The sequence below is a fragment of the Cibotium barometz genome, chromosome 56 (genome assembly GCF_041138505.1).
Source record: "Cibotium barometz isolate CiBa-2024 chromosome 56, ASM4113850v1, whole genome shotgun sequence".
Classification (NCBI taxonomy): Eukaryota; Viridiplantae; Streptophyta; class Polypodiopsida; order Cyatheales; family Cibotiaceae; genus Cibotium; species Cibotium barometz.
The window spans coordinates 19,910,196-19,935,222 of record NC_141101.1 but is presented as its reverse complement, the minus strand read 5'-3'; the positions used below and the strand labels follow the sequence as shown (position 1 = coordinate 19,935,222).

The following is a 25,027-nucleotide window of genomic DNA, read 5'->3' as shown; positions in this document are numbered from 1 at the left end:
GTTTTTGATAAGCAAATCAGTGGAAGGGCTAGCGCGAGTGCTCAGTGACTCTCCTCCCATTTTTATGTGATGGGGCTGCGTCTATTTTGGCATTGAGGGCGGCCATCAACTATTTAGACCATTCACTTGGACACCCTTTTATTTAATTAAAGCATGCAAATTTCCTATTCTTAAGGGAAAAGGAATGGCTTTCCTATTTTTTTTAATGAGAAATGGAATGGTTAAGGCCCAAAGTGGAATGTACGCTCATGGCTCATGCAATTTATTCTTGAATAAATATAAATACACTTGTTTGAGGAGAGAGCCATCAAACAAGTGGGGGAGATTTAACCCATTGTGGTGTTGTGCATCTCTCTCTCTCTCTCTCTCTCTCTCTCTCTCTCTCTCTCTCTCTCTCTCTCTCTCTCTCTCGTCTCTATTTGTTGTTGATGAAAGCGACACAATATTTTATGTTATGTTCCTTGCTTAGTCTATGTGTTTAATCTTGAAAGAAAGAGAGTGATGGTGATGGAAATCATTTGCTTGTAAGAGGTTGTCACCATCTTGATAGCCCTCCTTACAACAGTCCAACCCAAGGGACTTTCCAGCCGTAGGTCACATAGGCATCTAATCCCAGTGTCACATGCCCTATCTCCTTTTTAGTGATCGCCAAATGTGGTGGGAATACATGGCCGTACGCCAAAGAAGTCCACCTCAAGTACATGCCAATCAAAAGAAGCTACAAAGTTCCTATGCATGGAAGGAAAAGGGGATGCCTAGAACTGCCCATACATTGATGCCCCCACTCCCCTTACCACCATGGAAATGCAACTCTGAATGAAGAACTTTAATGACCTCTACTACACCAAGGTCCTTGACCTTGCTATTGTTGCCACATGATGGTCCTTTCAACTCATCATCCTCATCCTTGAGGAGGTGTCCAAGAACCAATGGACAAGCAAAGAGAGCGACTTTGATCTCAATGAAGGTCCCAACTTCCGCTAGCTGATAGATTTACAACATGGTCCAATAATTCCACGGCCATATGTCTTTACGGAATGGTCAAATACTTTCATAGCTGTAGATCTTTATAGCATAGTCAAATACTTTCACAACCATAGATTGGTCACTTTTGAAGATATGCCAGACATTGGGGTTTGGAAGCCCTTTGAGATCATACATTGATTTAGTCAATGGCTTTCCCATAAGCCCTTCATCGCCATGTGTTTCTATGAGACCGGTGATATCTTTGGAATCAATGCGGGTTGGTTAGTCTCACCCCATGCCGGGCCTTGAATACTACTTTTCACATTCTTTATGGGCCCACATTTAGTATAAAGCCTTATCCACGGTTCCGCATACGAGCTGCATGCAAAAATGAGTCAAAGAAAGTGGAATTAAAAGTGCCAAAGAAAGCAGTGTGTTGGAGTTTTCACTACACGGGCTCTGCATCAATAGACACATAGGAATCACTCTTCCAAAACTTGCATTAATCCTCCTCGTTAACAGAGTAAGTTTCTAGATGGGGGACCATGACAGGTCCAAGCATGGCCCATGGTACAACCCATGACCTAGACCTTCCTAAAACTGGAATGAACATCTCATGGCCTTGTCTTCGACTGCACCAACCTATTGATCCAGATTGCCTCTATCTGCAATGCGCGATAATGCAAAAATTCCATGGCCTTATCTTCGAATGTACACCAATCCATTGATCCATATTGCCTCTATCCCTGCTCGATAATGCAAAATCCCTCAAGCCACACAGATTGCCCAACTCCATTGCTGCTAGAGCGATGTAGGGTAGCTATGCGCAAAGCTAGCCAATTGTCCTACATTACCAATGATCTTGGCACCACAAGGAAAGGCATGTTGAGTAAATGTCAAAGAAAACAACAAAGAGAGTCGAAGAAAGCAATTGAACCGAAGAAATCTTCCAAATTAGCCCATAGCTAAGGCACCACAACAAAAGGAGTCGAGGATACTTCTTGGGAGTATTAATGTGCACCTCCCTAGCTTCAAGGGGACCACTATGGAGGCTGCAAGGAAGGAGAATTTTCTAGGATTAAAGAAACAAGGGGTTGCAAAGGGAGGATGCCTATTTGATCATCTTTCGAGCTACACCCCTAAAAGGAGCTAACAAGTGGTACATCCTAGTTTTGGAGGGCCAGTTTCCAAATTAGACCACTCAAGGTCCAATTTATGACTACTTTTCAACCAAGAAAAATTGATGATATAGTCATGAATGAGCTCAACAACTTGGAGGGGAGGCCCCATGAAATAGCCTTATGAAACAATGTGAGATCTAGTGACAAGGACAAAAATATTACTGTCCTTAGTTACTATAGCAAGCCTTGAGGAGTTCATGCTAAAACAATGGGTGCTGAAGGCTTTTTCCAACACTACTCAAAAGAAGATTTGTGCATTTCTAGGGTCCAAAGCTACCATGCTAAGGCTTACATTGGTGGGTTCTATAATCAATGAGAGGTGGCACTACTAAGAAAGGGCTTAACTTGAAACTCTAGAAAAGGAAGAGTCCAAAAACTAAGGAAGCGGAGGATTTTAAGAACAAGAAAAGACGTTTCTTTTGAGAAGCCTACTCTAGAATTCTATAAGACCCCTTTTGATATCACCAAATCTAAGCAAGTGTCAAGACATTTCATCCAAATTCCCATGCAAGGAACAAACCAACCAATCCGTGAATGGAGGAATTAACGTTATGCTAAAGCCATAGTCACGCATTCTTTCTTCATCTTGTAGGTTGATACTTTGACTACTCTTTCCTCTAGTTTTGCTTCATCAAGGATAAATGGTGGTAATTAACTCTACCCTAGATAACCTTAGAGCACAAGCTATACAAGTCACATTAATTCTACACACGCAACTAAAGGATCTACCTCGGGATTATGGGCCGGATCTAGCACATGATAACCACACATGCTAAGCCTTAAATAACACTTAAAGCTTCTTCAAATGGGCAAAAGAAGTGTAGTCTCAAGGAATAAGGGAATCAATGTCTCTTAACACAAAACATATGATCAATGGATACATACATGTTTTTTTCAAGACACCCATGTAATCAATAGGGTGGTCTTATAATCTTGGAACATTAGAAATCAGCCTCTTTCCCTATTTAGCTGGTCCCTTAATTTTAGGCTAGAGAATCCAAGACCCTCTAAGGTAGCTATTTGGATAGAATCTCATGTGTTCCATGAGTTCTTGAGTTCCTTTGGTGTAGCTATAGTAAGCTTAAGTGCTAGAAATAGAGGATTCTATTAGCCACATGAGATCCATCCTCAAGCTTATTTATATCTAGATTCCAAACTTGACCACCATCTATTGCTCTCAGAACAATCTAGATTCCAAACTTGACACAACCCCCCCTCCCTGCCTCCCTCCCCTTTCCAAAATCATTTGCCAGCAAGCTCTAGCCTGTTTGATAACGACATTGCTTGCTGAAGTGCAAGTACAGAGTTCATATTCTAGCAGCTACATAAATATTACTTTCCCAAGAAAAGTTAATTATCATTGGACTTTCTCAAGAAAAGAAGCTACAAAAATATTACTTTCCTAAGAAAAGCTAATTATCATTGGAACTAAACATTTTTAATACAATTAAACATGGGACATACAATAATACTCAATACCATGCATAATAATATCTTGTACTTCCATAAAATGGATTGTTAGTGATTTCTCACAATGCACCATGTCAGATGGGGGAGGGTACCGTGACAGTTTATTACACTAATCATGTGCCAACCATACAAGATGGGGGAGGGTACCACGGAGAAGCGAGATTATGAACATTAGTGTAATAAACTGTTCCCAAATGTGAAACAGGAATATGTTTGTGGAAGTTCTTTATAAAAAAAAGAGTAGATCCCAGCTGTCGCCTATGGGTTGACGTCTAGCTGATTCCAAGTGTCATGAGCATCCAGATCAGTTTCCCTAGAGCTTGTAGTGCGTGTGAACACCACCCTTTGATTGTTTTTCAGATGCAGATAGTCTACCTGCGCACAACAATAACAGCATCAACAGAATTACAAATATTCATATGCTTGAACACAAGCCCCACTTGTTGGGCTTTGTTCCAAACACCTCAGAAGGTGCTTGAATCCTTTGAAACACCAAATGCAAAAGGTACCACTTTTAGCAAAGGTCAAAGACCACACCTCTTCAGCATCAAGTGTCACCAGACAAAAGGCATCCACTGGACCTTCTGAGGGGTCCAAATTGGTCTCAGCTCTTGAAGTACTCTGTAATAATGGCAGCCTTGGTACAGGTCCGAGAAATTGCGACCTTGACCTTGTCGAGAGTCCAAACCATGCCTTTTCTCTTAGCTGCATTGATGCATTGAAACCCAAACAGTGTTATGTAATAACCACTAAATCCTTGTTGCACAACACACCAGTTATGGGAAGGCATGTTATGCAAAGCAGCTTCACAAAGTTCTGCAGATTCTTTGGAAACGCCAGATCACTGGTGTATGCAAGATGTATAATTTATTTCTACATTATAAATGCAAGCATGAGAAAGCTCACCCATTAGAATACCAAGACTAAATGTTTGATGATTTTCATGGTTGTATGAGAGGTGAGGATAATCATTTCATACAAATGAGACTGTTAAATTTAGCTGGTGCTCTACATGGCAAAGCTTGGACAAGGCCTCTAAGCCGGTCCGTAAGGCCTACCCATTCCTCCATGTACCCGATGCTAGTAAAACCACACCCAGCTAAGTTGTGTTTCACAATACAGAAGAAGTGTCTACTTCAGTTGGTATCATCCTATATAGCCCATCTGTTGGAGAAACTGTTAAGCTAGATCTTGCGCGGTGACCGATCAAGATGACTGGGTGGTCATTTAGAGCCCCCTGTCCAACTCAGCAGGGCAGCAGACACTACCTTCACAAAGAGCCCAATGAACCACTTCCAGCCAAGCTATTGGCATGGTGGTACATGCAACTTCTGGATGATATGGATGCATCTGTTAGCAATCCACCCCCAAGAGAAACCCCACGGATAAAGAAGGATACATGAATAAAATCAGGCTTGCGTTGAGGAGTTTGAAAGTGAACTATCACCAGCCTGGACATTTCCCACTCTGAAAGGGGTCTGGTGGACTCCAGGATGTTCAAATATTTGGAAAGTATAAGCTTTGGGAATGGGGGATTATCCTAGAATACAAAGGACCACACTCCTAAAATTTAGGAGAGTTGCTATTTTTGGCCCGACAAGTGAGACAAGTGGCCTCACACTTGTCACTTCAGCTATTGTGTGGCTCTCCACTTGTCATTGTAGCCTTCTCTTGCCATTTTAGCTCATGGGAGGCCCAAATCTATAAATTGGAGTCCTCTCTCTTCATTAATAGAGGCTCTCTTGCTGCACACTAGCCTCTACCACCGTTACAGGCTGCCCTAATGATGGCTACTCTCGTTCTCTGTCTCTTGAAGGCTGCCCATGAAGAATACCGGCTGTTGGGGACTGTTTTGGAGGCTTCCATCGCGAAGAAATACTGAAGGCAAGGGTATTTAATCATTTATTATGATTTTTAGCCATTGTACTTGTTGCACCAGCATTTGTACTTGCTGTACCTGTTGTACCAACCATCATACTCAATTGTACCAGCCACTGTACCTGTTGTACCAGCCACCGTACCGACTGTACCAACCACTATACCTGATGTACTAGTCATTGTACCTACTGTACCAGCATTTGTACTTGCTGTACCTACTGTACCAGCCATCATACCGGTTGCACCAACCACTGTACCTGCTGTACCAACCATTGTACTTATTGTACCAACCATTGTACCTACTGTACCGTCTGAATGGAGAGTTGTACTTGCTGTACCAGCTCTATTGCATGAAGACCCGTGGTTTTTGGGGAAGAATCGGTACCCACACGGAGGTATATGGATTATATTGTTGGCTCGGCATTTCTACGCCTATGTTCCAGCTTGGTAGCCTTGTGTTGGGCTGTGTTATGGCATTTGTATAGGGATAATCCGGCATCTCCCGTGGGGAGAGTAAGGCCCTCAAAGCTTGTACATGATATTATTCTCCTTGGGTAAGAAAATACTCCAAGGGGGGGGGGGGGGGGGGGGGGGGGGGGGGGGGGGTTGGCCCATTCTGGCCTCTATGCGGTGTCACACGTGCAAGCTCCATTTTCAGCATTTGTGGATATTTTGTCCAGGTTTATGTTTAATGTTTTAATATGCATTGATGGTATCAACAAGTGTGTCAAAGGCCCTAGTCCCCCGGGCCCCGCCGCGAGTTACATTGGTATCAGAGCATAGGCTTTCTTGGAAGCGGAGGCTTCCTTCTATCAATAAGGAAGAGAAAAGATCTCAAGTGGGAACCACACTTACCATCATTGTTGTTAAGCATGGCCAGCCGCTTCATAGCTTATGAAGCAAGAGCATGAGTAGTAGACAGCTTGTTGATCTAAGGATTTATGAATTCACAGAATTTTATCGTGGAAGTGTGAAGTTGGCTTTATGTGCACACGTTTAGCATTCTTTCCATATGGATATTGTGGATTATATTATCAAGCTTACAGGCAAGCTATATGAAGATATATCTCAGGATATCTAAAGGATATGGTGACGAGATATTTCTTTTGGCTTCATGACCAACCTAGGAAAGAAAAGCTAAGTATACTTTGAGTTTGCAAAGTTGGTGCTTTGGCTATTTACTATGAAGTGTTTTTGATGTTCACTAACCCTTGTATAGCTATGCAAGGAGAAAGGTGTTATTGTTTGCCTTGAGATGGTTTCAAGGAAACATTGTTTATGGCTCCCTTTATTGGGATGGATTATATCTATGGAGATTTCTTTCTTGGACGAGATTTATATAGATATTGGGCTTCACAAGCAATTTCTATGGACGAATCTGTCCGAGTTTATAGAGAAGAAATCTTTGGATATCTCATGGATATGATGCTTTTATGCATATGCCATAAAGTCCACCTCTACACCAACACGGAGTGCAAGTGGTAAAGTGGACATGACGGGACTTATGTCTATGCCAACGGTCATGTGGACAGATGTCTTGTTAGCAGGAGACTTATTTTGTCTCGCCCATTTACTTGGGACATGGATTATGATATCTGGAATTATGCGACTGTTTTGTCTTGCCCATTTACTTGGGACATGGATTATGATATCTGGACTTATGGGACTGATTTGTCTCGCCCATTTACTTGGGACATGGATTATGATATCTGGACTTATGGGACTGATTTGTCTCGCCCATTTACTTGGGACATGATTATGATATCTGGACTTATGGGACATTTTTTGTCTCGCCCATTTCTTTGGGACATGGATTCTTCAGTTATATTGGATTTTTGAGACTGTCTCGTCTCGCCCAATCGATGGGACATGATTATATCTTGAATATATGGCTTGATGCTTAAAGTTGCGGACAACTTTTAAGAAGTTGGGGAGGATGTCACCAGCCTGGACATTTCCCAGTCTCTGAAAGGGATCTGGTGGACTCCATGATGTTTAAATATTTGGAAAGTACAAGCTTTGGGAATGGGGGATTATCCTAGAATACAAAGGACCACACTCCTAAAATTTAGGAGAGTTGCTATTTTTGGCCCGACTCCGATGGAAATTCTGTTCGCGTCATTACATCTGGAATTGAGCAGATACCAAGAGTTGGCAAAGTGCCTATGACAAAATGTCTACCAGTTGGGATATTTTTAGAGATAAAGTTTATGGAAGGACCCATCTCTTAGATTGGGACATGTGGCAAGAAAGTGAACCAAAGTGAGACAAGTGGCCTGACACTTGTTAGAAAGTGGATCAAAGTGAGACAAGTGGCCTCACACTTGTCACTTCAGCTATTGTGTGGCTCTCCACTTGTCATTGTAGCCTTCTCTTGCCATTTTAGCTCATGGGAGGCCCAAATCTATAAATTGGAGTCCTCTCTCTTCATTAATAGAGGCTCTCTTGCTGCACACTAGCCTCTACCACCGTTACAGGCTGCCCTAATGATGGCTACTCTCTTTCTCTCTCTCTTGAAGGCTGCCCGTGAAGAATACCGACTGTTGGGGACTGTTTTGGAGGCTTCCATCGCGAAGAAATACTGCATGCAAGGGTATTTAATCATTTATTGTGATTTCTAGCCATTGTACTTGTTGCACGAGCATTTGTACTTGCTGTACCTGCTGTACCAGCCATCGTACCGATTGTACCAGCCACCGTACCGGTTGTGCCAGCCACTGTATCTACTGTACTAGTCATTGTACCTGCTATACCAGCATTTATACTTGTTGTACCAACCACTGTACCTGTTGTACCAACCATTGTACCTGTTGTACTAGCCATTGTACCTGCTGTGCCGGCTGAATGGAGAGTTGTACTTACTGTACCAGCTCTATTGCATGAAGACCCGTGGTTTTTGGGGAAGAATCAGTACCCACACGGAGGTATATGGATTATATTGTTGGCTCGGCATTTCTCCAGCCTATGTTCCGGCTTGGTAGCCTTGTGTTGGGCTGTGTTATGGCATTTGTATAGGGATAATCCGGCATCTCCCGTGGGGAAAGTAAGGCCCTCAAAGCTTGTACATGATATTATTCTCCTTGGGTAAGAAAATACTCCAAGGGGGGGGGGGGGGGGTCGTCGGGGGCACACAAATCTCAGAATTTTCAGGGACAGTAGCTCTATTACCCTGTGAGCCCTTATGTTCTTCAGGCCCAGGGTGGTGGTTGTACATGGACCTTATTGGACATGCAGGCATAAAAGTGACAGGTTCCACTTGAGTATTCACCACCTAAGCCTAGTGATTTTGAAAACATTATAAGCTAGGCACCAATCATACTTGTAAAACTCAAACCTTTGAATCCAAATGTCCAGCCATCAAGCTTCATGCAAACGTTGTCGTGCCCCCAAGAGTCATAGCAGGAGGGTATGTGGCTTGCTTGATCAAGGTTCATGTAATCGGTGCCCTCCAGAAGTCATAGCAACAGGGCCTTCGGGACTGGCCGAAGACACGATAGGTTTGGTGAAGGATTCTCTGCTTGTTCATGTAACTCGCGGCGGGGCCCGGGGGACTAGGGCCTTTGACACACTTGTTGATACCATCAATGCATATTAAAACATTTAAACATAAACCTAGACAAGACATCCACAAATGCGAAAAATGGAGCTTGCACGTGTGACACCGCATAGCCTGCAATCAATCAATCAAGTGAAAAATTAGGACTCTTCTTCTTTTTTGTTTATTTTCAACAAATTTGGAACTTTTCAATTGCTGATTTTCTTTATTTTTTAGCTATGCACAATTAATTTTATAAGATGAAATCGGAGCTTCTCTACATTTAATTTGAAGGTTTTTATAATTAAATTTGACATTTACGCATTGATTTTGGGACTTTTTCTACTGTTGAAAATTGGGATACATTAACTTTGGGCATTTGATTTTTTGGGACTTTTCAATTGCTGATTTCTGGGCTGGATTACTGCACTCACATTTCTGCATCCCAGATTTTCTCTCAATCGCGATAACATTGACAAAGCCCCTTTCTGCACCCTTTTGCCTCCCATTGCATGTCCAAGACCCCAATTTTCAGCAGTAGAAAAGGGCCCAAATTTCAAATTTTATTATAAAGAAGCCCCAATTAATTGTACAAAAGCCCCAACTTCCAATATTGAATGTAGAAAAGCCCAAATTTTCAGTAGTAGCAAAAGCTCCGATTTCATTGCCCAAGACTAATTATGCATAGTGCAATCATCAATGTCAAGAATCAAGCCCGGAAATCAGCAATTGAAAAGCCCAAATTTCAAAACCCCCAATTTTCAGCGGTCAAAAAAGTCCAAAAATCAATGCCCAAATGTCAAACTTAATTATAAAAAAAGCTTCAAATTAGTTCTAGAAAAGCCCCAATTTCCAGTATTGAATTTAGAAAAGCCCCATGAGAAAAAGACCCAATTTCAATGCATAAAATTACTTGTACACAGCTAAAAAATAAAGCCTGAAAATCAGCAATCAAAAAGCTCCAAATTTGTGGAAAATAAACAATAGGAACAAGAGCCGAATTTTTCACTTACATACAGTATGGGGCACACAAATCTCAAAACTTGCAAGGACAGTAGCTCCATTCAGTGCTCACATAACTCGGTTTGGAATGTAATTTTCCCGACTGATTCAAAAATCCCGGTTAGAATTTCACGTTGCCTTTAATTTTAAGGGATGAAATTTGTACATTGTAGTTACAAATCCCGACATTTGTATGATTTCTAGTGATTTTCAAGTCTAAATCCCGGTTAAGCCTAAGCATTGCCTTTAATTTTAAGGGTTGAAAAAAACATTTTTTTTCGAGCACTGGCTCTGTTACCCTGATGTGCCCGTACGTTCTTCGCTCGTGTCTCGTGAAGGGATGGGACGAGCTAAGTGCTTGGTGGTTACGTAGGCTTGATCAGACATGCAAGTGTGAAAGTGATAGGTGCCACTTGACCATTAACGACCTCAGACTAATGATTTTTAAGACATTATAAATTGCACACCAATCATACCTACAAACTCAAACGTTTGAAAAAATCACCAGCCAGAGAGCGTACAACATTGGTACAAATCATACATCATTATTTCATACGTTTGTAAATGCCTTGCTGAGCAATCAAACACGAATGTTTGGAACTATGTTCAAAGCATGGCACTTGGGTGATTCCAAATATTCCGTGTAGGACACATGAAATTAGGGATAGCTAGAACTAAGTGTGAATTTATTACCTATGTGCTGTCGTGGACTTGTGGCATGTGTTGCTAACTCGTAGTGTGTTTGAATGGACAACCTTGTAGGTTGGTGAGATTGACATGATAGTGACGATAAGGTGCGAGCTATTACCGGGATGGTTCTCATTTTGATATTTTTGCCGTAGTGTTTACTACGAAGTTTTGTATTTGACCGCCCATTTTGATGTATTCGGGCGTGGACCTATTGAGCCATCCACTCTTGCTATATTGGGCGTGGATTTATTTATTTGCATGTGAATTAGCCCTTGGGATTCTAGGAACACTTTAGCTAAGCTTGTGTTAATAGCAACCCCCATTTTTGTAAAGGACAAGCCCATGCATAAGCATGTATCTATTTTTGGCTTATGGACTATTTTTTATTAATAAAGTATAAATACTCAAGAAGTGGAAGAAAGCCAACACTTCTTGAGGGAGGATAGATTGCACCCAATGATTCTCTCTTATGTTTTTATGCTATGTTATGTTTTTATGATATTTATTAATTTTTCGGCTATGGTAATTTGATTGAAGTAATGAACCAGTTGGTATTTGGTTGGACGGCATGTCTCCCCATGATCCTAGTGGTTTCAGTGGTATCAGAGCAAAGAAAAGAGAGGAGGTGAAAAATATTGAGAAAAATCAAAGAGAGGAAGGCTTGCAAAAGAAAGAGAGAAGGTATGTGCAACTTTCTGGTTTCTGAGAAAGAAAAAAAAATTCAGAAAATTGAAGGCTTGGTTGAGGTCTCTTCTTGAAGTTACACATCAAGGAAATATGCAAGAGATAAAGACTTTATCCAAGGCTTTAGACAAATCATAGTACAAAGCTTAAGACAAAGTTTAACTAAAGCTTAAGCTTTCTCAACACGGATATCCGGACAAGAGACTAATCTATCGGTTCTTCCAAAAACGATCCCGAAAAAACTTCCCTTGGCTGGAAAGCACGGGCGATTCCTCCAGGATAACTTTTCTCTAACATAGTCAAAAGCCCTAACTAACTGAATTGATCTGACCAAACTCGTAAGTCCCAAATCAGATTAGGGAAAAGATTGCACTTGGATTATAGAGACCAACGTTTTTTTCCTCATTGAGAGGCATAGCCGTTGATTCTTTTCCATAGAACAATTTTTGTCCGGGATTTACTTCATCTATCGTACCATAATAAAATTGAGTCTCAATTTAAGGATCCATCAATCCAGCCTAACCCCATCTAGTCCCGTGGGCCCAACCACTGTAGTGATAGCATATTCATCCCTTTTATTGCCCATATTTGATCCTTTTTATTACCCTTGGTTGTGGGCTAGCCATCCTTATTTTCTCCTCGTGTTTTTTCTCCATTTTTCTGGTATTTTTCTAGTCGGCCAGATTATTTTGTCCAGTCGGCCAAGTCTGTTGCTCCAATCAGTCTTGTGTGACAGGATCCTTAATTACGAATACTTCGTTGCATGTTACATCACCATTCTGGCCTTTTCACCAGCTTTGATCAGTGTTTTGGGGAAAAGCTCACACACAAAACACAACCAAGATGAGAACGGTATTTTCCACAGAAGAAGGGGTTAAGCTGAAGGATTCACTGGCATTGATAGGCCTGAAAGATCACAAAGCATGAGTATCATGGGATTTTAATCATTTATGTGACTTAGAAGGTTTATGAGTCAATGTGTTCAGACATCATTAAAGTTTGTCCAGTCATCTTATTGTTTGGGCGTGGATTCATGGACATGTGGGACAGTTTGTGGCCCACAAAGACGATAAAAGCTACGCGCTCATTTGTGAGGGATATTTTTAATAGCCTAGACACTAAAGAGGCCTACTTTGGTCATTTATAGAGAAGGTGGCTAAACAAAGCAAAGGTTTTGGACATCTTTAGCAAGGAAGGCCACTTTTGGCAAAAAGGAAAAGCATGGGCTTTATGTTTAGAGCTAGCCAACTCAAAAAGGGCAGGGGCTGAAGCATTAAAGGAGGTGGGAGCTGCTCGTTTGAGGAGATGCGCTCAGGTGGGGCTGCTCGCTTGGAAGATATGCGCACAGGAATCTGACCGTACAGTGCTGATTCTCTCTCTTTGATTTGCTCTCAAATCTGGCCGATTGCAGACTGTTTGCTACTCTTTGCTGGTCGCCCTCAATCGATACCACAGCAGTGCTGTTTTTCCACTGATGGCTGCTCACAGACAGGCCGTACAACAGTGATTCCTTCTCTTTCTCTCAACTGGCTGCCATAGAGGCTAACCGTACAGCAGCTGCAAGTTTCTCTCCCTTCAGGCTGCTCTCTAAGCTGATAGTACAGCAACGTCTATCTCTCCCTCTCTGCTAGTCAACACATATAGGCCAACAACAGTGTGTTGTTTTTTGCCTTTTTCTGGCTACTTGTGAACAGGTCATACTGAGAGTAACTCCAAGTCATGGACGGAATAATTCCTCTCATGTGTTCTAAGTTTTCTGGATTCATAGGCCACTGCATGACCTTTCTGCATTAGAGTACCACCTAAGGTAAATCCACTGGCATTAGTAACTACTTCAAAGGGTTTGGTAAAATCTGATAATTTAAAAACATGGTTGGTTACTAAGGCTGTCTTTAGCTTGTCACTCTAACACATTGCAGTCTACTGAAAAAGTGTACTTTTCTTGAGAAGGTTAGTCAAAGGGGATGCTATCTGAGCATACCTAGGTATAAAGATCCTATACCATCCGGTTAACCTAGGAATCCTCTGACTTCTTTTACTGACTTGGGTTCTGGGGCTATTTTGGGACAGATTTGGAAACTGTTTGGGAAGATTTGTGAGATTGATTTGGTTTGGCTTTTGTGAGGAGGGCTTTGTCAGCATCTCTCATATGAACTTCGTGAAGAGAGCTACTAAGGATATCTGTGGAAAATCCGGTGCAAGTTGCACCCTCACCTTGGATTCTTTGTAAAGAGCTTCTACATAATAAAGAAGTACCTACGGGGGGCTGGCCATTCCAACTTAGCGTGCTGTCTATATAAATATTATGTGGCGTTCTGCTGTTATTCTCTGTTTGTATTTAAAGTGTTCCTCTTCTAGTCCAGGTTTTAGTCAATGCATATCAGTTACACTTGCTGCCTCATGCCACTCTTCATCACAGAACTTCCTTCGCAGAGTTACACTTGCTTCCTCAGGTGCAGATTGGTTTCCAAGGCCTAGTCTATGAAAGACTGTGGCTATGTGCACCATGCACTCAGTGAAAGAATAGATCTTTAAAACTACTTGAAAGCACAAAACCAGGAATACACAGAGGTGAGGAAGGGAAGAATGGCAGTGGCACAGTTGATGGATTTCTCTCAACATGATCTCGTGTTCTCCTAAGACCCTAACTACTTGCTGAACTCTCCATCTCTCAAGGAACATGGCTGTGAACAGAGAAAAATAACCCTCTCAATTGTTAGAATCTGCTCCACTAAGAAGCCCTAGACTGATTCGTGCTCATTGCTGAAGATCCTGCTGCTTCTGATTGGCTGGCTGCTTCAAAAGACTTGTAGAAGATGCATACAATTGGGGAGAGAGAGGCTACATTTACAGGCATACAAAATGTAGTCCAACTTGCCTCAATTTACATGATTTTTCTTTGTATGTGTTGATTGCAATCACTCGTATTACTTTGAAAGGGATCCTACTATTGCTGGATCTGGTCAACGTGCCGACAGAGACACCTCGGGGGGGACCCTCCATTGTCGCCTACGGATTGCGGGCTCTCGAGGGACCAGATTATCCACTTGATCCAGGGAGGAGAGGTGGAGGGGCACGACTTCTTCTACTATTATGGTGCACCTGACAAGGGGGCCCAGCCCTCATGAGTACCTATATGGCATGACATGCTTCTCATGATGTACACTTATAGCATGCTGCATAGCTTTTTGATTTTCATTTCAGTTTCAGTTCTAGTTTCACACATTTCAGTTTCATTATGCTTTCCGATGAGGCTCCCGAGCGCATCGACTTATGTATTCATGTATATTCGACATGTGTCTCATGGACCCGTTATGGTCCTTCGAAGACAATAATAAAATTTCATTTCATCACCTCTCTCAACATGGGTTGAATCCTTTTCTGAACCCAATCCTGAAAGTAGCCCTTGAATGACACACGCATCTAAGCCTTAGAATTGATGTTATGATACCAACAAACCCCTCTGAGGCTGAAGACAACTGTTGGAGCACATCTACAAGAACTTTGAAGTTAAAAAAAAGGAGAGAATGACAATTGGTAGCAAATAGCTCGAGATTATACGATATACATATGCATGAATCTCAGCACTAGTCTATAGTCTTGACAAACGAAAAGAAACAATCAAGCTGATTTGATGTTTTCAAACTGTTTTTATATGTGGGCATGCAATGTCCACTTACATTCAATTTCCTTGTTTCAACCTCTGAGCTGCTTATCACATTTAAAACTCCTTGGATCCGAAACTGTTCCCAAGAGTCCGTGAAGTACCAGCAAATCTGCAGCGCATTCATTTAGCAGCAAGCTTCAGGTAAACCAATCAAAATTGCCAGACTACACACAAAAACAGCTGGTATGATTAAGACGAGTGCAATTTTTTTGAAGAAAGCTCACACTTTCATCATACTACAAGTTAAGAAAAGCCTTAAAAACCTCAATGAAGTTGGAACAAAAGTGAGGGCAAGTGCAAGGATTGGAATGAATTTTGCCTAAAGCCATTGATGTCCATTTGATTAATCTGTACTACCTCTTGCTTGTCCCCAAAAACGATTTTTGTGAAAAATGGTAGTTGATTAAGATTAGTGCCATACTTTTAATGTTCTTCTTGCGTGCATTTTTATGTGAAATTGAGAAATGGAATCTCTTGAAGTGCTCTCTTCAACACCCTTCCAACATCCTCTGACTCTTGATGTGATGCGCCCACACATGCCAGGCAGCATCAGATGGGCGCTGGCGGCACTGGGCAGGATCAGATAAAGGCGCTCAGGCTGGCCAGGCCTGAATGGGTATGCTGGCACGAAATGGGCAGGTCAAGCATGCCTGCAGGTCAGGTAGGCCTGGTCAGGCATCAGGCTGACCAGCACCATGGGGGCCTATAAATAGGTGCCTCAGACCCCCAACTTAATCATCAAAATATTCTTCACCTTACCTCTTCACTGAGCAGTCCACAAGCGATTGGAAGAGCACCAGAAAGGATGGAAAACCAGCATTTGCATCCAAACAGCAGGGTCTACTGTCATGGCCCTGTGAAAATGGAGAAGGACAAGTGTGGGCATGCTGGTTGCAGAGTCAGAATATTTTATGATTCACATGGGGGGTGCCCGGACAGTGTTTAAGATGTGTGGACATCCCTAGGTGTGAAGGGGGGAACTAGAAACATTAAGTTTTAATGTTTATTGGAGTTTGCCCCTAGGCCTTAGTGGCCCTAGGAACTTATTAAAGTTGGGGCCCTAGGGATTAAATTGGGGAGGAGTTTTCTCTCTCTTCTATCTCTCTCTTCCCTTTTTGGGGAGTCGTGTAGCAAAAGAGGAGTTTTCCTTCATGCGCTTGAATACTAGCGTGGAAAAGCATAGAAGCTGAAGGCGGCTGCTGAAGACCAGTCTGGTTGCTGTTTTTCTGAGTGGAATCAGCCGTACAGCACTGTACGGCCAGAACTGGGCAAACACTCTCTCTCTCTTTCTCCTCTGTTGCTGGCTGCGCACAGAATCTGCTGCTGGAAACTCTGCGCACAGGCCAGTACAGGCTGTACCAGCAGGTACCACAGCCCATACCCTACTGTACGACTGCCGTACAGTGTACGGGCAGTCAGATACAGCAAGTACTGGTGCAGGCGGCGCTTTTCAGGGTGCTGGACAGAACTGTGTATGCTGATTCAGGCAGGTACAGAAGCGGACAGCAGGCTGTTTATGCAAGTACAACTCCTGGCACGTATCCCGAGGCGGTACAGACGGGTACAGTGCTGATTTTCAGATCTGTATTTTCAAGGACAGCATAAGAGTGAGCATCAGAAGGAGGATACAGGCAAGTGCAAGCACACGTGTGAAGCAGGGTTGTGGATTCAAGTGCCTGCAGGCACAGATTAGTGCTGTTGCTTCCTCCAGTGCTGTTTTGAAACCGATCCCGTCAAGTGGGAAAGACTCCGCTGGACACCCACACGCTTAATAGCACAACTTTAAAACCACAAATTTGAAATGGACAACTTTAAAACAACTTGAAATTTAAATGAACAGAAATGGAAAGATGGACACCAGCACTGGGGCCGGAACGGGCCGACCCCCCCCTCAATATATGATATATTTATTGGGAGTATTTAAAGAATACAATGCTCCATGGGTTCTGAGAACCAGATAATGTCCATGTACATATGAAAACAGTATTAAACAAATAGCTCGAATTTCGATGTAGAAGCTCGAAGCAGATCGACCACTAGTGTGGTCCAATCGCTACGGTCCTGTGCTTTCACTGGACTCCGCGGAGAGCACCACACTGGTGTTCCGAGACCACGCACAGACAGGCGCTCTCGTACTAACGCCTGGCTCTCCCGATCTCAGCACCTTTGGACCGAGGTTCGCCCATATAGCTTGGACAACCCGGCACCGAACGGGTGTAGGCCGAGCGGGACGAATCTTTTACCAGATTTAAACATTAAATGCTTTACTCAAATCTGAAAATCACTTACTTGTAGTTGGTTGATAGAAGACCAAGACTTGTGGCGTTTGTGTAGACTTTGATACCACCCAAGAGATGTAAAGACTTCTTGTAGCCACCAACGGGAAAGAAGTACAGCCTTTAACCAAACAGAAGATGGAGCTGCCGCCTTAGGAGAGGTAAAGTCCTCTTGTAGGAACACAGTTACCAACAGGAGCCACTACGCATGAAGATACAGCCACCTGAGTAGCTGGAGCGTGGCCTGCTGGTGATGGAACAACAACTGGTTGCTGCAATATGCTGCTGGAGATGGCCTACGTCTGCCTTCAAAGGAGCTAGGCGGCACAGCCTGTGGGTAAACAGCCGCCTATGGAAGCAACGTGCAGTCTGCAGAAGAACTCACGCAGAGGAAAAAGGGCAGCGCCTCTTGCTGGATATTTAGTCGCCTGAAGAGGAGTGGCCACTCTTGAGAGCATGCGCCTGTTGCAAGTGTAGGAGAGGCTAGTGAAGCGCACAACCGCCTGGGAGACAGTATGCGCAGCAGAATAGGGAAAAGATGGCAGCCGCCTGCTGTAAATTCAGTCGCCAGCAGAGATGGGGAAACGCATGCGCCTGGTTGCTGTAGGAGCAGAGGCGTAGGTGACGACTTCTTGGTCTTCACGTGGAAGGAGAACCGGGTGATGAACAAACGCCAGGAAGAAGCGATGGGATCCTTACGCTTGAAGGGGTGAACTTTTTTAATAAAATTAAGGTGTAGTTAACTCTTGATAATACCCACGCATGCATGAAGGTGGGGGAGTTTGGGTAGGTGCCCTTGCCCACCCCCACACTCACTTAAATGGGGCTCCCCACCTTGGCCCCAAAGTGGGTGCCCAAAGTGGTGCCCACATTTAAATGAATGTGAACACTTCACCTTATAAAACAAAGGGTTAGAATTTTAATATTAAAACAACATGTACCATATACTTACCACCTGTTCACATGCACTGAAACTCGTCAGAATACAGGGCAGACTTCACGACTCACTGGCAGGCGTCCCCGCTCAGTAAGTAACACGTCAGGCAGGCAAACACACGAATACATGTCATGCGAAAACAGTTTCAAGCATACAAAATATGTGTGCATGTGCAAAAAGTAACATGGACATATCTCCCGTTCATGGAACATGTACAAAATATCTGTCGGCACAAAACTGGCTCGACATAAAACATAAAAACCTGGTCTTCCTATGGAGTGACAGTCCCATAGGTAAGACACAGTTCCAGGCACGAGTTTCCCTAGGTGTGACAGTCCCATAGGTAAAACACGGCACGAATACTGGCTCTTCCATGGCGTGACAGTCCCATGGATCGAACACAGTCCAGGTCATACACGGGTGGCACTGATCTGGCTCCCGTCCATACGACACCATCCTGCTAACACACGGGTGGCACCAGTCTGGCTCCCGTCCATGTCAGCAAAATACTGGCCTCTTCACACAAGACACTGGCCTGGCCTCAAGTGAACGAGACGCAAAAATGTGGGAATGGACCAAATGGTCGGCCAATTGGTGACATCCCCCCGGGCTTCTAAAGAGTTGACCTCAACTTAAAAGTCTCAAGATATGCCTGCAACAATTGCGGATAATCTGCAAAGTAATCCTCATTTACCCATTTGGCATCAATAGGCAAATAATTTTTAAACTTCACAAGGTATCTCCTGGAAAGCTTTCCTGCAGGTAGCTTTCTCTCCTTGTGAAAAACAATCTGTTCTGGCTGGAGGATCTCCTCAAGCTCTTCAATCTCTGGCGGATCTTCTGTGACAGGCTCATCAGGATCTGGCCCCACATATTTCCGAAATAGACTCACATGAAAAGCATTGTGAATCTTCCAATGATTAGGTAAAGCAAGTCTGTAGGATACTTCATTGATTTTGTGAATCACTTTGAAGGGTCCATAATAGCGAGGAGAAAGCTTAGGATATGATCCTTCTCGTCCTGGCCTCTTCCGAAGCCTAGCCTTCTCAAATTTCAGCAATACCCAATCACCTTCTTTGACTTCCATGTTCCTTCTATGCTTGTCAGCAGCCTTTTTATGCTTATCCTGAGATCTTGCAATGGCTGTCCGCACCTGACCAAAGGCAACATCCAAGTCACGAACATATTCATCAGCTGCAAAAATCTCATCCTTTGTACGAAGGATGGGTGGCAAGACCACTCTGCCATAAATAATCTCAAACGGAGCCTTTCCTGTAGAAGCATGGATTGTATTGTTGTAGGCAAACTCAACAAGTGGAAGATACTTCTCCCATGCACTCTTTTGATCTGCCACATAACATTTCAATAAATCCAACACAGCTGAATTTGCAGCTTCACTTTGGCCATCCGTTTGGGGATGATAAGCTGATGAAAACTCAAGCTTAGTACCCATATTATCAAACAAAGCCCTCCAAAATAAGCTTGTAGTCCTGGGATCTCTATCCCCAACAATGGATTTAGGCATACCATGATGCTTGAAAATATTAGCAAGAAAAAGCTTTACCATATGATCAGCTTTGATGGTTTTCTTGACTGGCAAGAAGTGAGCTTGCTTGCTAAACCTGTCCACAATAGTCCAAATAGCATCATTCCCATGCTGGGATCTAGGCAAATCCATAATAAAATCCATCGTGATACTTTCCCAAGGTTGCGAGGGAATAGGCAATGGCTGAAGCAAACCTGGAGGCTTTTGCCTGTCAAATTTCACCTTTTGGCAAGTGATACATGCACGCACATAAGCCTCAATGTCTTTACGCATGCTTGGCCAAAAGAAATACCTCTGAATCATGCGAGTAGTAGGCATAATACCTCGATGACCAGCATATGGTGGAGCGTGGCATTCGTCCATAACCTTTGGACGCAAATCCTTCACCACACATAGGCAATTATCCTTCATGAGATATCCCTCGTTGATAACATAAGAGGCATGTGAATGACCAGCCATCAAATCAGTCCATACATGGCAAAAATCAGCATCCAAATGATACAAATCTCTCATAGCAGATAGATCTCCATGAGAGGCCACTGAGACTGCAGCAATATAAGGCCTCCTAGATAGTGCATCGGCCACCACATTTTTCTTTCCTGGAGTATGCACAATCTGAAAATGAAACATGGAAAGAAAGTTTGCCATTCTCATTTGCTTCTCTGAAAGCTTGGTTTGAGATAGAAAGTATCTCAAGCTTTGATGATCTGTCTTGACTACGAATTCAGCCCCAAGAAGGTAGTGTTTCCAAATCTTTAAGGCGTGAATTACAGCCAAGAGCTCTTTCTCATAGATATCCATATGAAGCTCAGCATCATGCAAACGACGGCTCTCGTATGCAACTGCATGCCCTTCTTGATTTAGGACAGCTCCTATGCAATCACCACAAGCATCACATTCGACCACGAATGACTTGTGCAAGTCAGGAACAATCAATACTAGACCACATATGATCGCATGCTTGAGCTGCAAGAAAGCATCCTGTTCCTTTGAAGTCCATTTGAAAACAGTTTTCTTCTTCGTGAGATCATGTAGAGGAGTGGCAATCATAGCAAAATGCCTTATGAAACGCTTGTAATACGAACATAATCCCAGAAAACTACGTACTTGATGTACGTTTTGCAATTCGGGCCAATTCCGAATAGTCTCGATCTTTGCAGGATCCATTGTAACTCCATCTTTGGATACGATATGTCCCAAATAATGAATCTCTGAAAGGAAAAACTCACTTTTCTTGGCATTGACGAAAAGTTTATGCTTCCGCAACTCTTCGAACACTGTGACCAAATGAGTTCTGTGTTCCTGCTCATTCTTGGAGAAAACCAAGATATCATCAAAGAAGACTCCTGTAAACTTGCGATGGGTTCGGAATATCCTATCCATCATACGATTAAAAGTAGCAGGAGCATTGGTGAGACCAAAAGGCATTACCAAGAATTCATATAATCCGAAGGCTGTCCTGAATGCAGTCTTATGGACATCTTGTGGCATCACTCGGATCTGGTGATAACCACTCTTCAAATCAAGTCTGCTAAAGCAAGCTGAACCATCAAGCTTATCCAAGATATCATCAATACGTGGAATTGGGAATCTGTTCCTGATGGTAAGCTTGTTCAAAGCTCTATAGTCTACACACATACGGAATGATCCGTCCTTCTTTTGAACTAGAAGCACAGGAGAGCAGTAAGGTGAGGAACTGGGCTGAACCAAACCTTTCTCTAAAAGCTCGTTTACTTGCTTCATAATTTCTTCTTGTTGTGCAGCACTTACTCGGTATGCGGGTTTGTTAGGAGGAGAACTACCTGGCACAAGATCTATACGGTGATCTTCGGGCCTTTGGGGAGGTAATTCACCTGGCAACGAGTCAGCAAAACAGTCTTTGAATGCATTAAGAAAATTCAGCCTATCATTAGACATAGCATCTATATTTTGATGATTTGGCACAAGACTATCACGCACAAAAACCAAGTACGCTGAAAGACTCTTTTTCATTGCTTTATTAATTTGGATGTGTGATACAACTGGGATAGAATCCCCTTCTTTGCCAGCATCAATAAAGTGCATGCGGCCTTTATGCATAAAAGAAATCATATTAGACTTGTAGTCTTTGCGGGGCTCAAGCCTATGATGCCACGGCTTGCCCAACAATACATCACATCCATTCAGAGGAGCAACTAAGAAATGCTCATTGTCAAGGTAGCCCTGTATATGAATACGCAACTTCCCAATCAAAGGGGTAACCTGCACCTCTTTGCCAATAAATGCAGCTTCAGCTTCAATCTGAGGTCCCATGTTTTCAACCTCAATACCCAATGCAGCTGCCATTTGCATAGAGATGAAATTGTCAGTTGCACAGTCATCAAACATAAATAATGCGGGCTGATCCTTGATTTGCCCCCAAGCCTTGCAAACCATTCTCTCTTTAGCATCATGACCTGTATTACCTTGCACATCAGGAACTGCATGAACATTTGCTTTGGTGTGCTTGTCCTCGTGCTTTGGTTTGCGATCTGGGCATTGCCGAAACATGTGGTCTTTGCTACCACAAGAAAAGCATTTTCCATCCTTAGCATATTGCTCTCTTTGCTCCGGGGTTAATCCAAATTTGTTCTTTCTTGGGCCTTGTTCTTTATTTTCAGCTTTACCACCCTTGTAAGGCTCCCGGAAGTTCTTTTTAGATGGCTGTCCGCCCTTTTGCTGATTTGGGACAGCCTTGTCCTTTGCTTTGGAACCTCCTTGATCCTGCTTGATCTTGAGCACCAATTGCTCTGTAGCAAGGGCAGAAGCTGTGAGTTGCTGCAACGTATGTTTTGGGTGCAATTCAATACCCGATCTATAAGCAGGTTGCAATCCAGAACGAAACTTCCTCTTTCTTTCCTCCTCAGAGATTAGCATAAAGGGAGTCACTTCCAGCAACACTTTCCAAAATTTGTTCACATACTGTTGCACACTCTCATTATCTTTTTGTTCCAGCCTATCCCACTTTTGAGTGAGAGTTTGCTCTGCATTGGGTGGCAGGAACTGAGCATAAAATCTATCTTTGAATTCCTTCCAAGTAGAGATGGGATCCTTGGTGATCTTTTCGGTGATCCACCAATGGGCAGCAGTGTCTTTCAGAAACATGCTAGCATGGCGCACCTTCGACTTTTCTGTAAAGTCCTCATCGCTAAAAGCAATGTCGAACTGTGCGACAAACGCTAACACCTTAGAAGCATCATGTTCACCATGAAAGACATCAAATTTGACAGATTTATCACCTGCTTTGAACTCCTTGAGCTTCCTGGCATGAGGCTCATGGTCCTCTCTTTTTCTTTTCCCCTTATCCAACGGGGTAGCCCTGTCTGCATGGGCTCCATGGGCCGTCATAGAAGCTTCATGGGGCACGGTGGCATGTGCTCCACGAACTCGAAGCTCAGATGCATGTGACTTACCTGCATATGGCATGGTCTCTCCATGAGACAACTCAGAAGGCAAAATTTTTCTGGAAGCAGACCTGTCACCATGAGATACATATCTTGCATGCATGTGACTTTCGTGCCCTCCATGAGCACTGGCATACATAAATCTGTCAGGCTTAGTGCCTTGGGGAGAGGATGCATGACGAGAGGTGACAGTCACCTCTTCCTTTTGCATATAAGATTTCAGCCTCTGGGATGCGGGATCTCCATGCTTCAAACGAGGTGGATTTCTGAAAATCAGCTCCCCGTCATCCCCCTCTTTGATATCACCTTTGCGAAGGAGATAGGCAAGTGCCAACTCCCTTGGTTTCTTGCCCACTTCACGAGCCATTGATTCAAAGGTTACATCAACCATAGCATCAGCCTTCCTGGCTTCAATAGCACTTTGTAGATGAGGATCTTCATGCAAAAACTTTAATTCTTGCTCTTGAGCCTGCAAAAGTTTTCTCATATGTTCCATTTCAGCTCTCATAGCATCAGGGTCTTGTTCAAGCATAACTGTCTTTCCTGGAGACAGTTGACCTTTGGATTCACTATCCATAACCCTTTCAAGGGGCTTGTGCCTACCACGCAGGGCATCAGACCCACGAGAAGCACTAGATGGACCCCTCGAATTTGGTACTTCCAAAGGGTTTCCTTGGCTGTCCATTGTGTTTTAAGTTTGCTAAAAGCGGGATGTCCAGTACACAGGTTCGTTTCCCCACTAGGAAGAGGGAAACAACCGTGCTCTGATACCAATGAAACCGATCCCGTCAAGTGGGAAAGACTCCGCTGGACACCCACACGCTTAATAGCACAACTTTAAAACCACAAATTTGAAATGGACAACTTTAAAACAACTTGAAATTTAAATGAACAGAAATGGAAAGATGGACACCAGCACTGGGGCCGGAACGGGCCGACCCCCCCCCTCAATATATGATATATTTATTGGGAGTATTTAAAGAATACAATGCTCCATGGGTTCTGAGAACCAGATAATGTCCATGTACATATGAAAACAGTATTAAACAAATAGCTCGAATTTCGATGTAGAAGCTCGAAGCAGATCGACCACTAGTGTGGTCCAATCGCTACGGTCCTGTGCTTTCACTGGACTCCGCGGAGAGCACCACACTGGTGTTCCGAGACCACGCACAGACAGGCGCTCTCGTACTAACGCCTGGCTCTCCCGATCTCAGCACCTTTGGACCGAGGTTCGCCCATATAGCTTGGACAACCCGGCACCGAACGGGTGTAGGCCGAGCGGGACGAATCTTTTACCAGATTTAAACATTAAATGCTTTACTCAAATCTGAAAATCACTTACTTGTAGTTGGTTGATAGAAGACCAAGACTTGTGGCGTTTGTGTAGACTTTGATACCACCCAAGAGATGTAAAGACTTCTTGTAGCCACCAACGGGAAAGAAGTACAGCCTTTAACCAAACAGAAGATGGAGCTGCCGCCTTAGGAGAGGTAAAGTCCTCTTGTAGGAACACAGTTACCAACAGGAGCCACTACGCATGAAGATACAGCCACCTGAGTAGCTGGAGCGTGGCCTGCTGGTGATGGAACAACAACTGGTTGCTGCAATATGCTGCTGGAGATGGCCTACGTCTGCCTTCAAAGGAGCTAGGCGGCACAGCCTGTGGGTAAACAGCCGCCTATGGAAGCAACGTGCAGTCTGCAGAAGAACTCACGCAGAGGAAAAAGGGCAGCGCCTCTTGCTGGATATTTAGTCGCCTGAAGAGGAGTG

The 25,027-nt window shown here is 43.4% G+C and overlaps 1 protein-coding gene across 1 annotated transcript in view; it reads right to left on the bottom strand.

Annotated features, from left to right (window-relative positions):
• Window positions 1-3,628: 3,628 nt before the first annotated feature.
• LOC147607002 (Pyridoxamine 5'-phosphate oxidase family protein) overlaps window positions 3,629-25,027 on the bottom strand; it is a 51,181-nt gene continuing 29,782 nt past the window's right edge. Inside the window, exons 5-7 of the mRNA XM_086791071.1 lie at window positions 15,087-15,182; window positions 4,155-4,322; window positions 3,629-3,992 (exon numbers count right to left, since the gene is read on the bottom strand). Coding sequence (XP_086647197.1) covers window positions 3,876-3,992; window positions 4,155-4,322; window positions 15,087-15,182 — 381 coding nt within the window. The 3' untranslated portion in view covers window positions 3,629-3,875. The remainder of the gene's footprint in view (window positions 3,993-4,154; window positions 4,323-15,086; window positions 15,183-25,027) is intronic.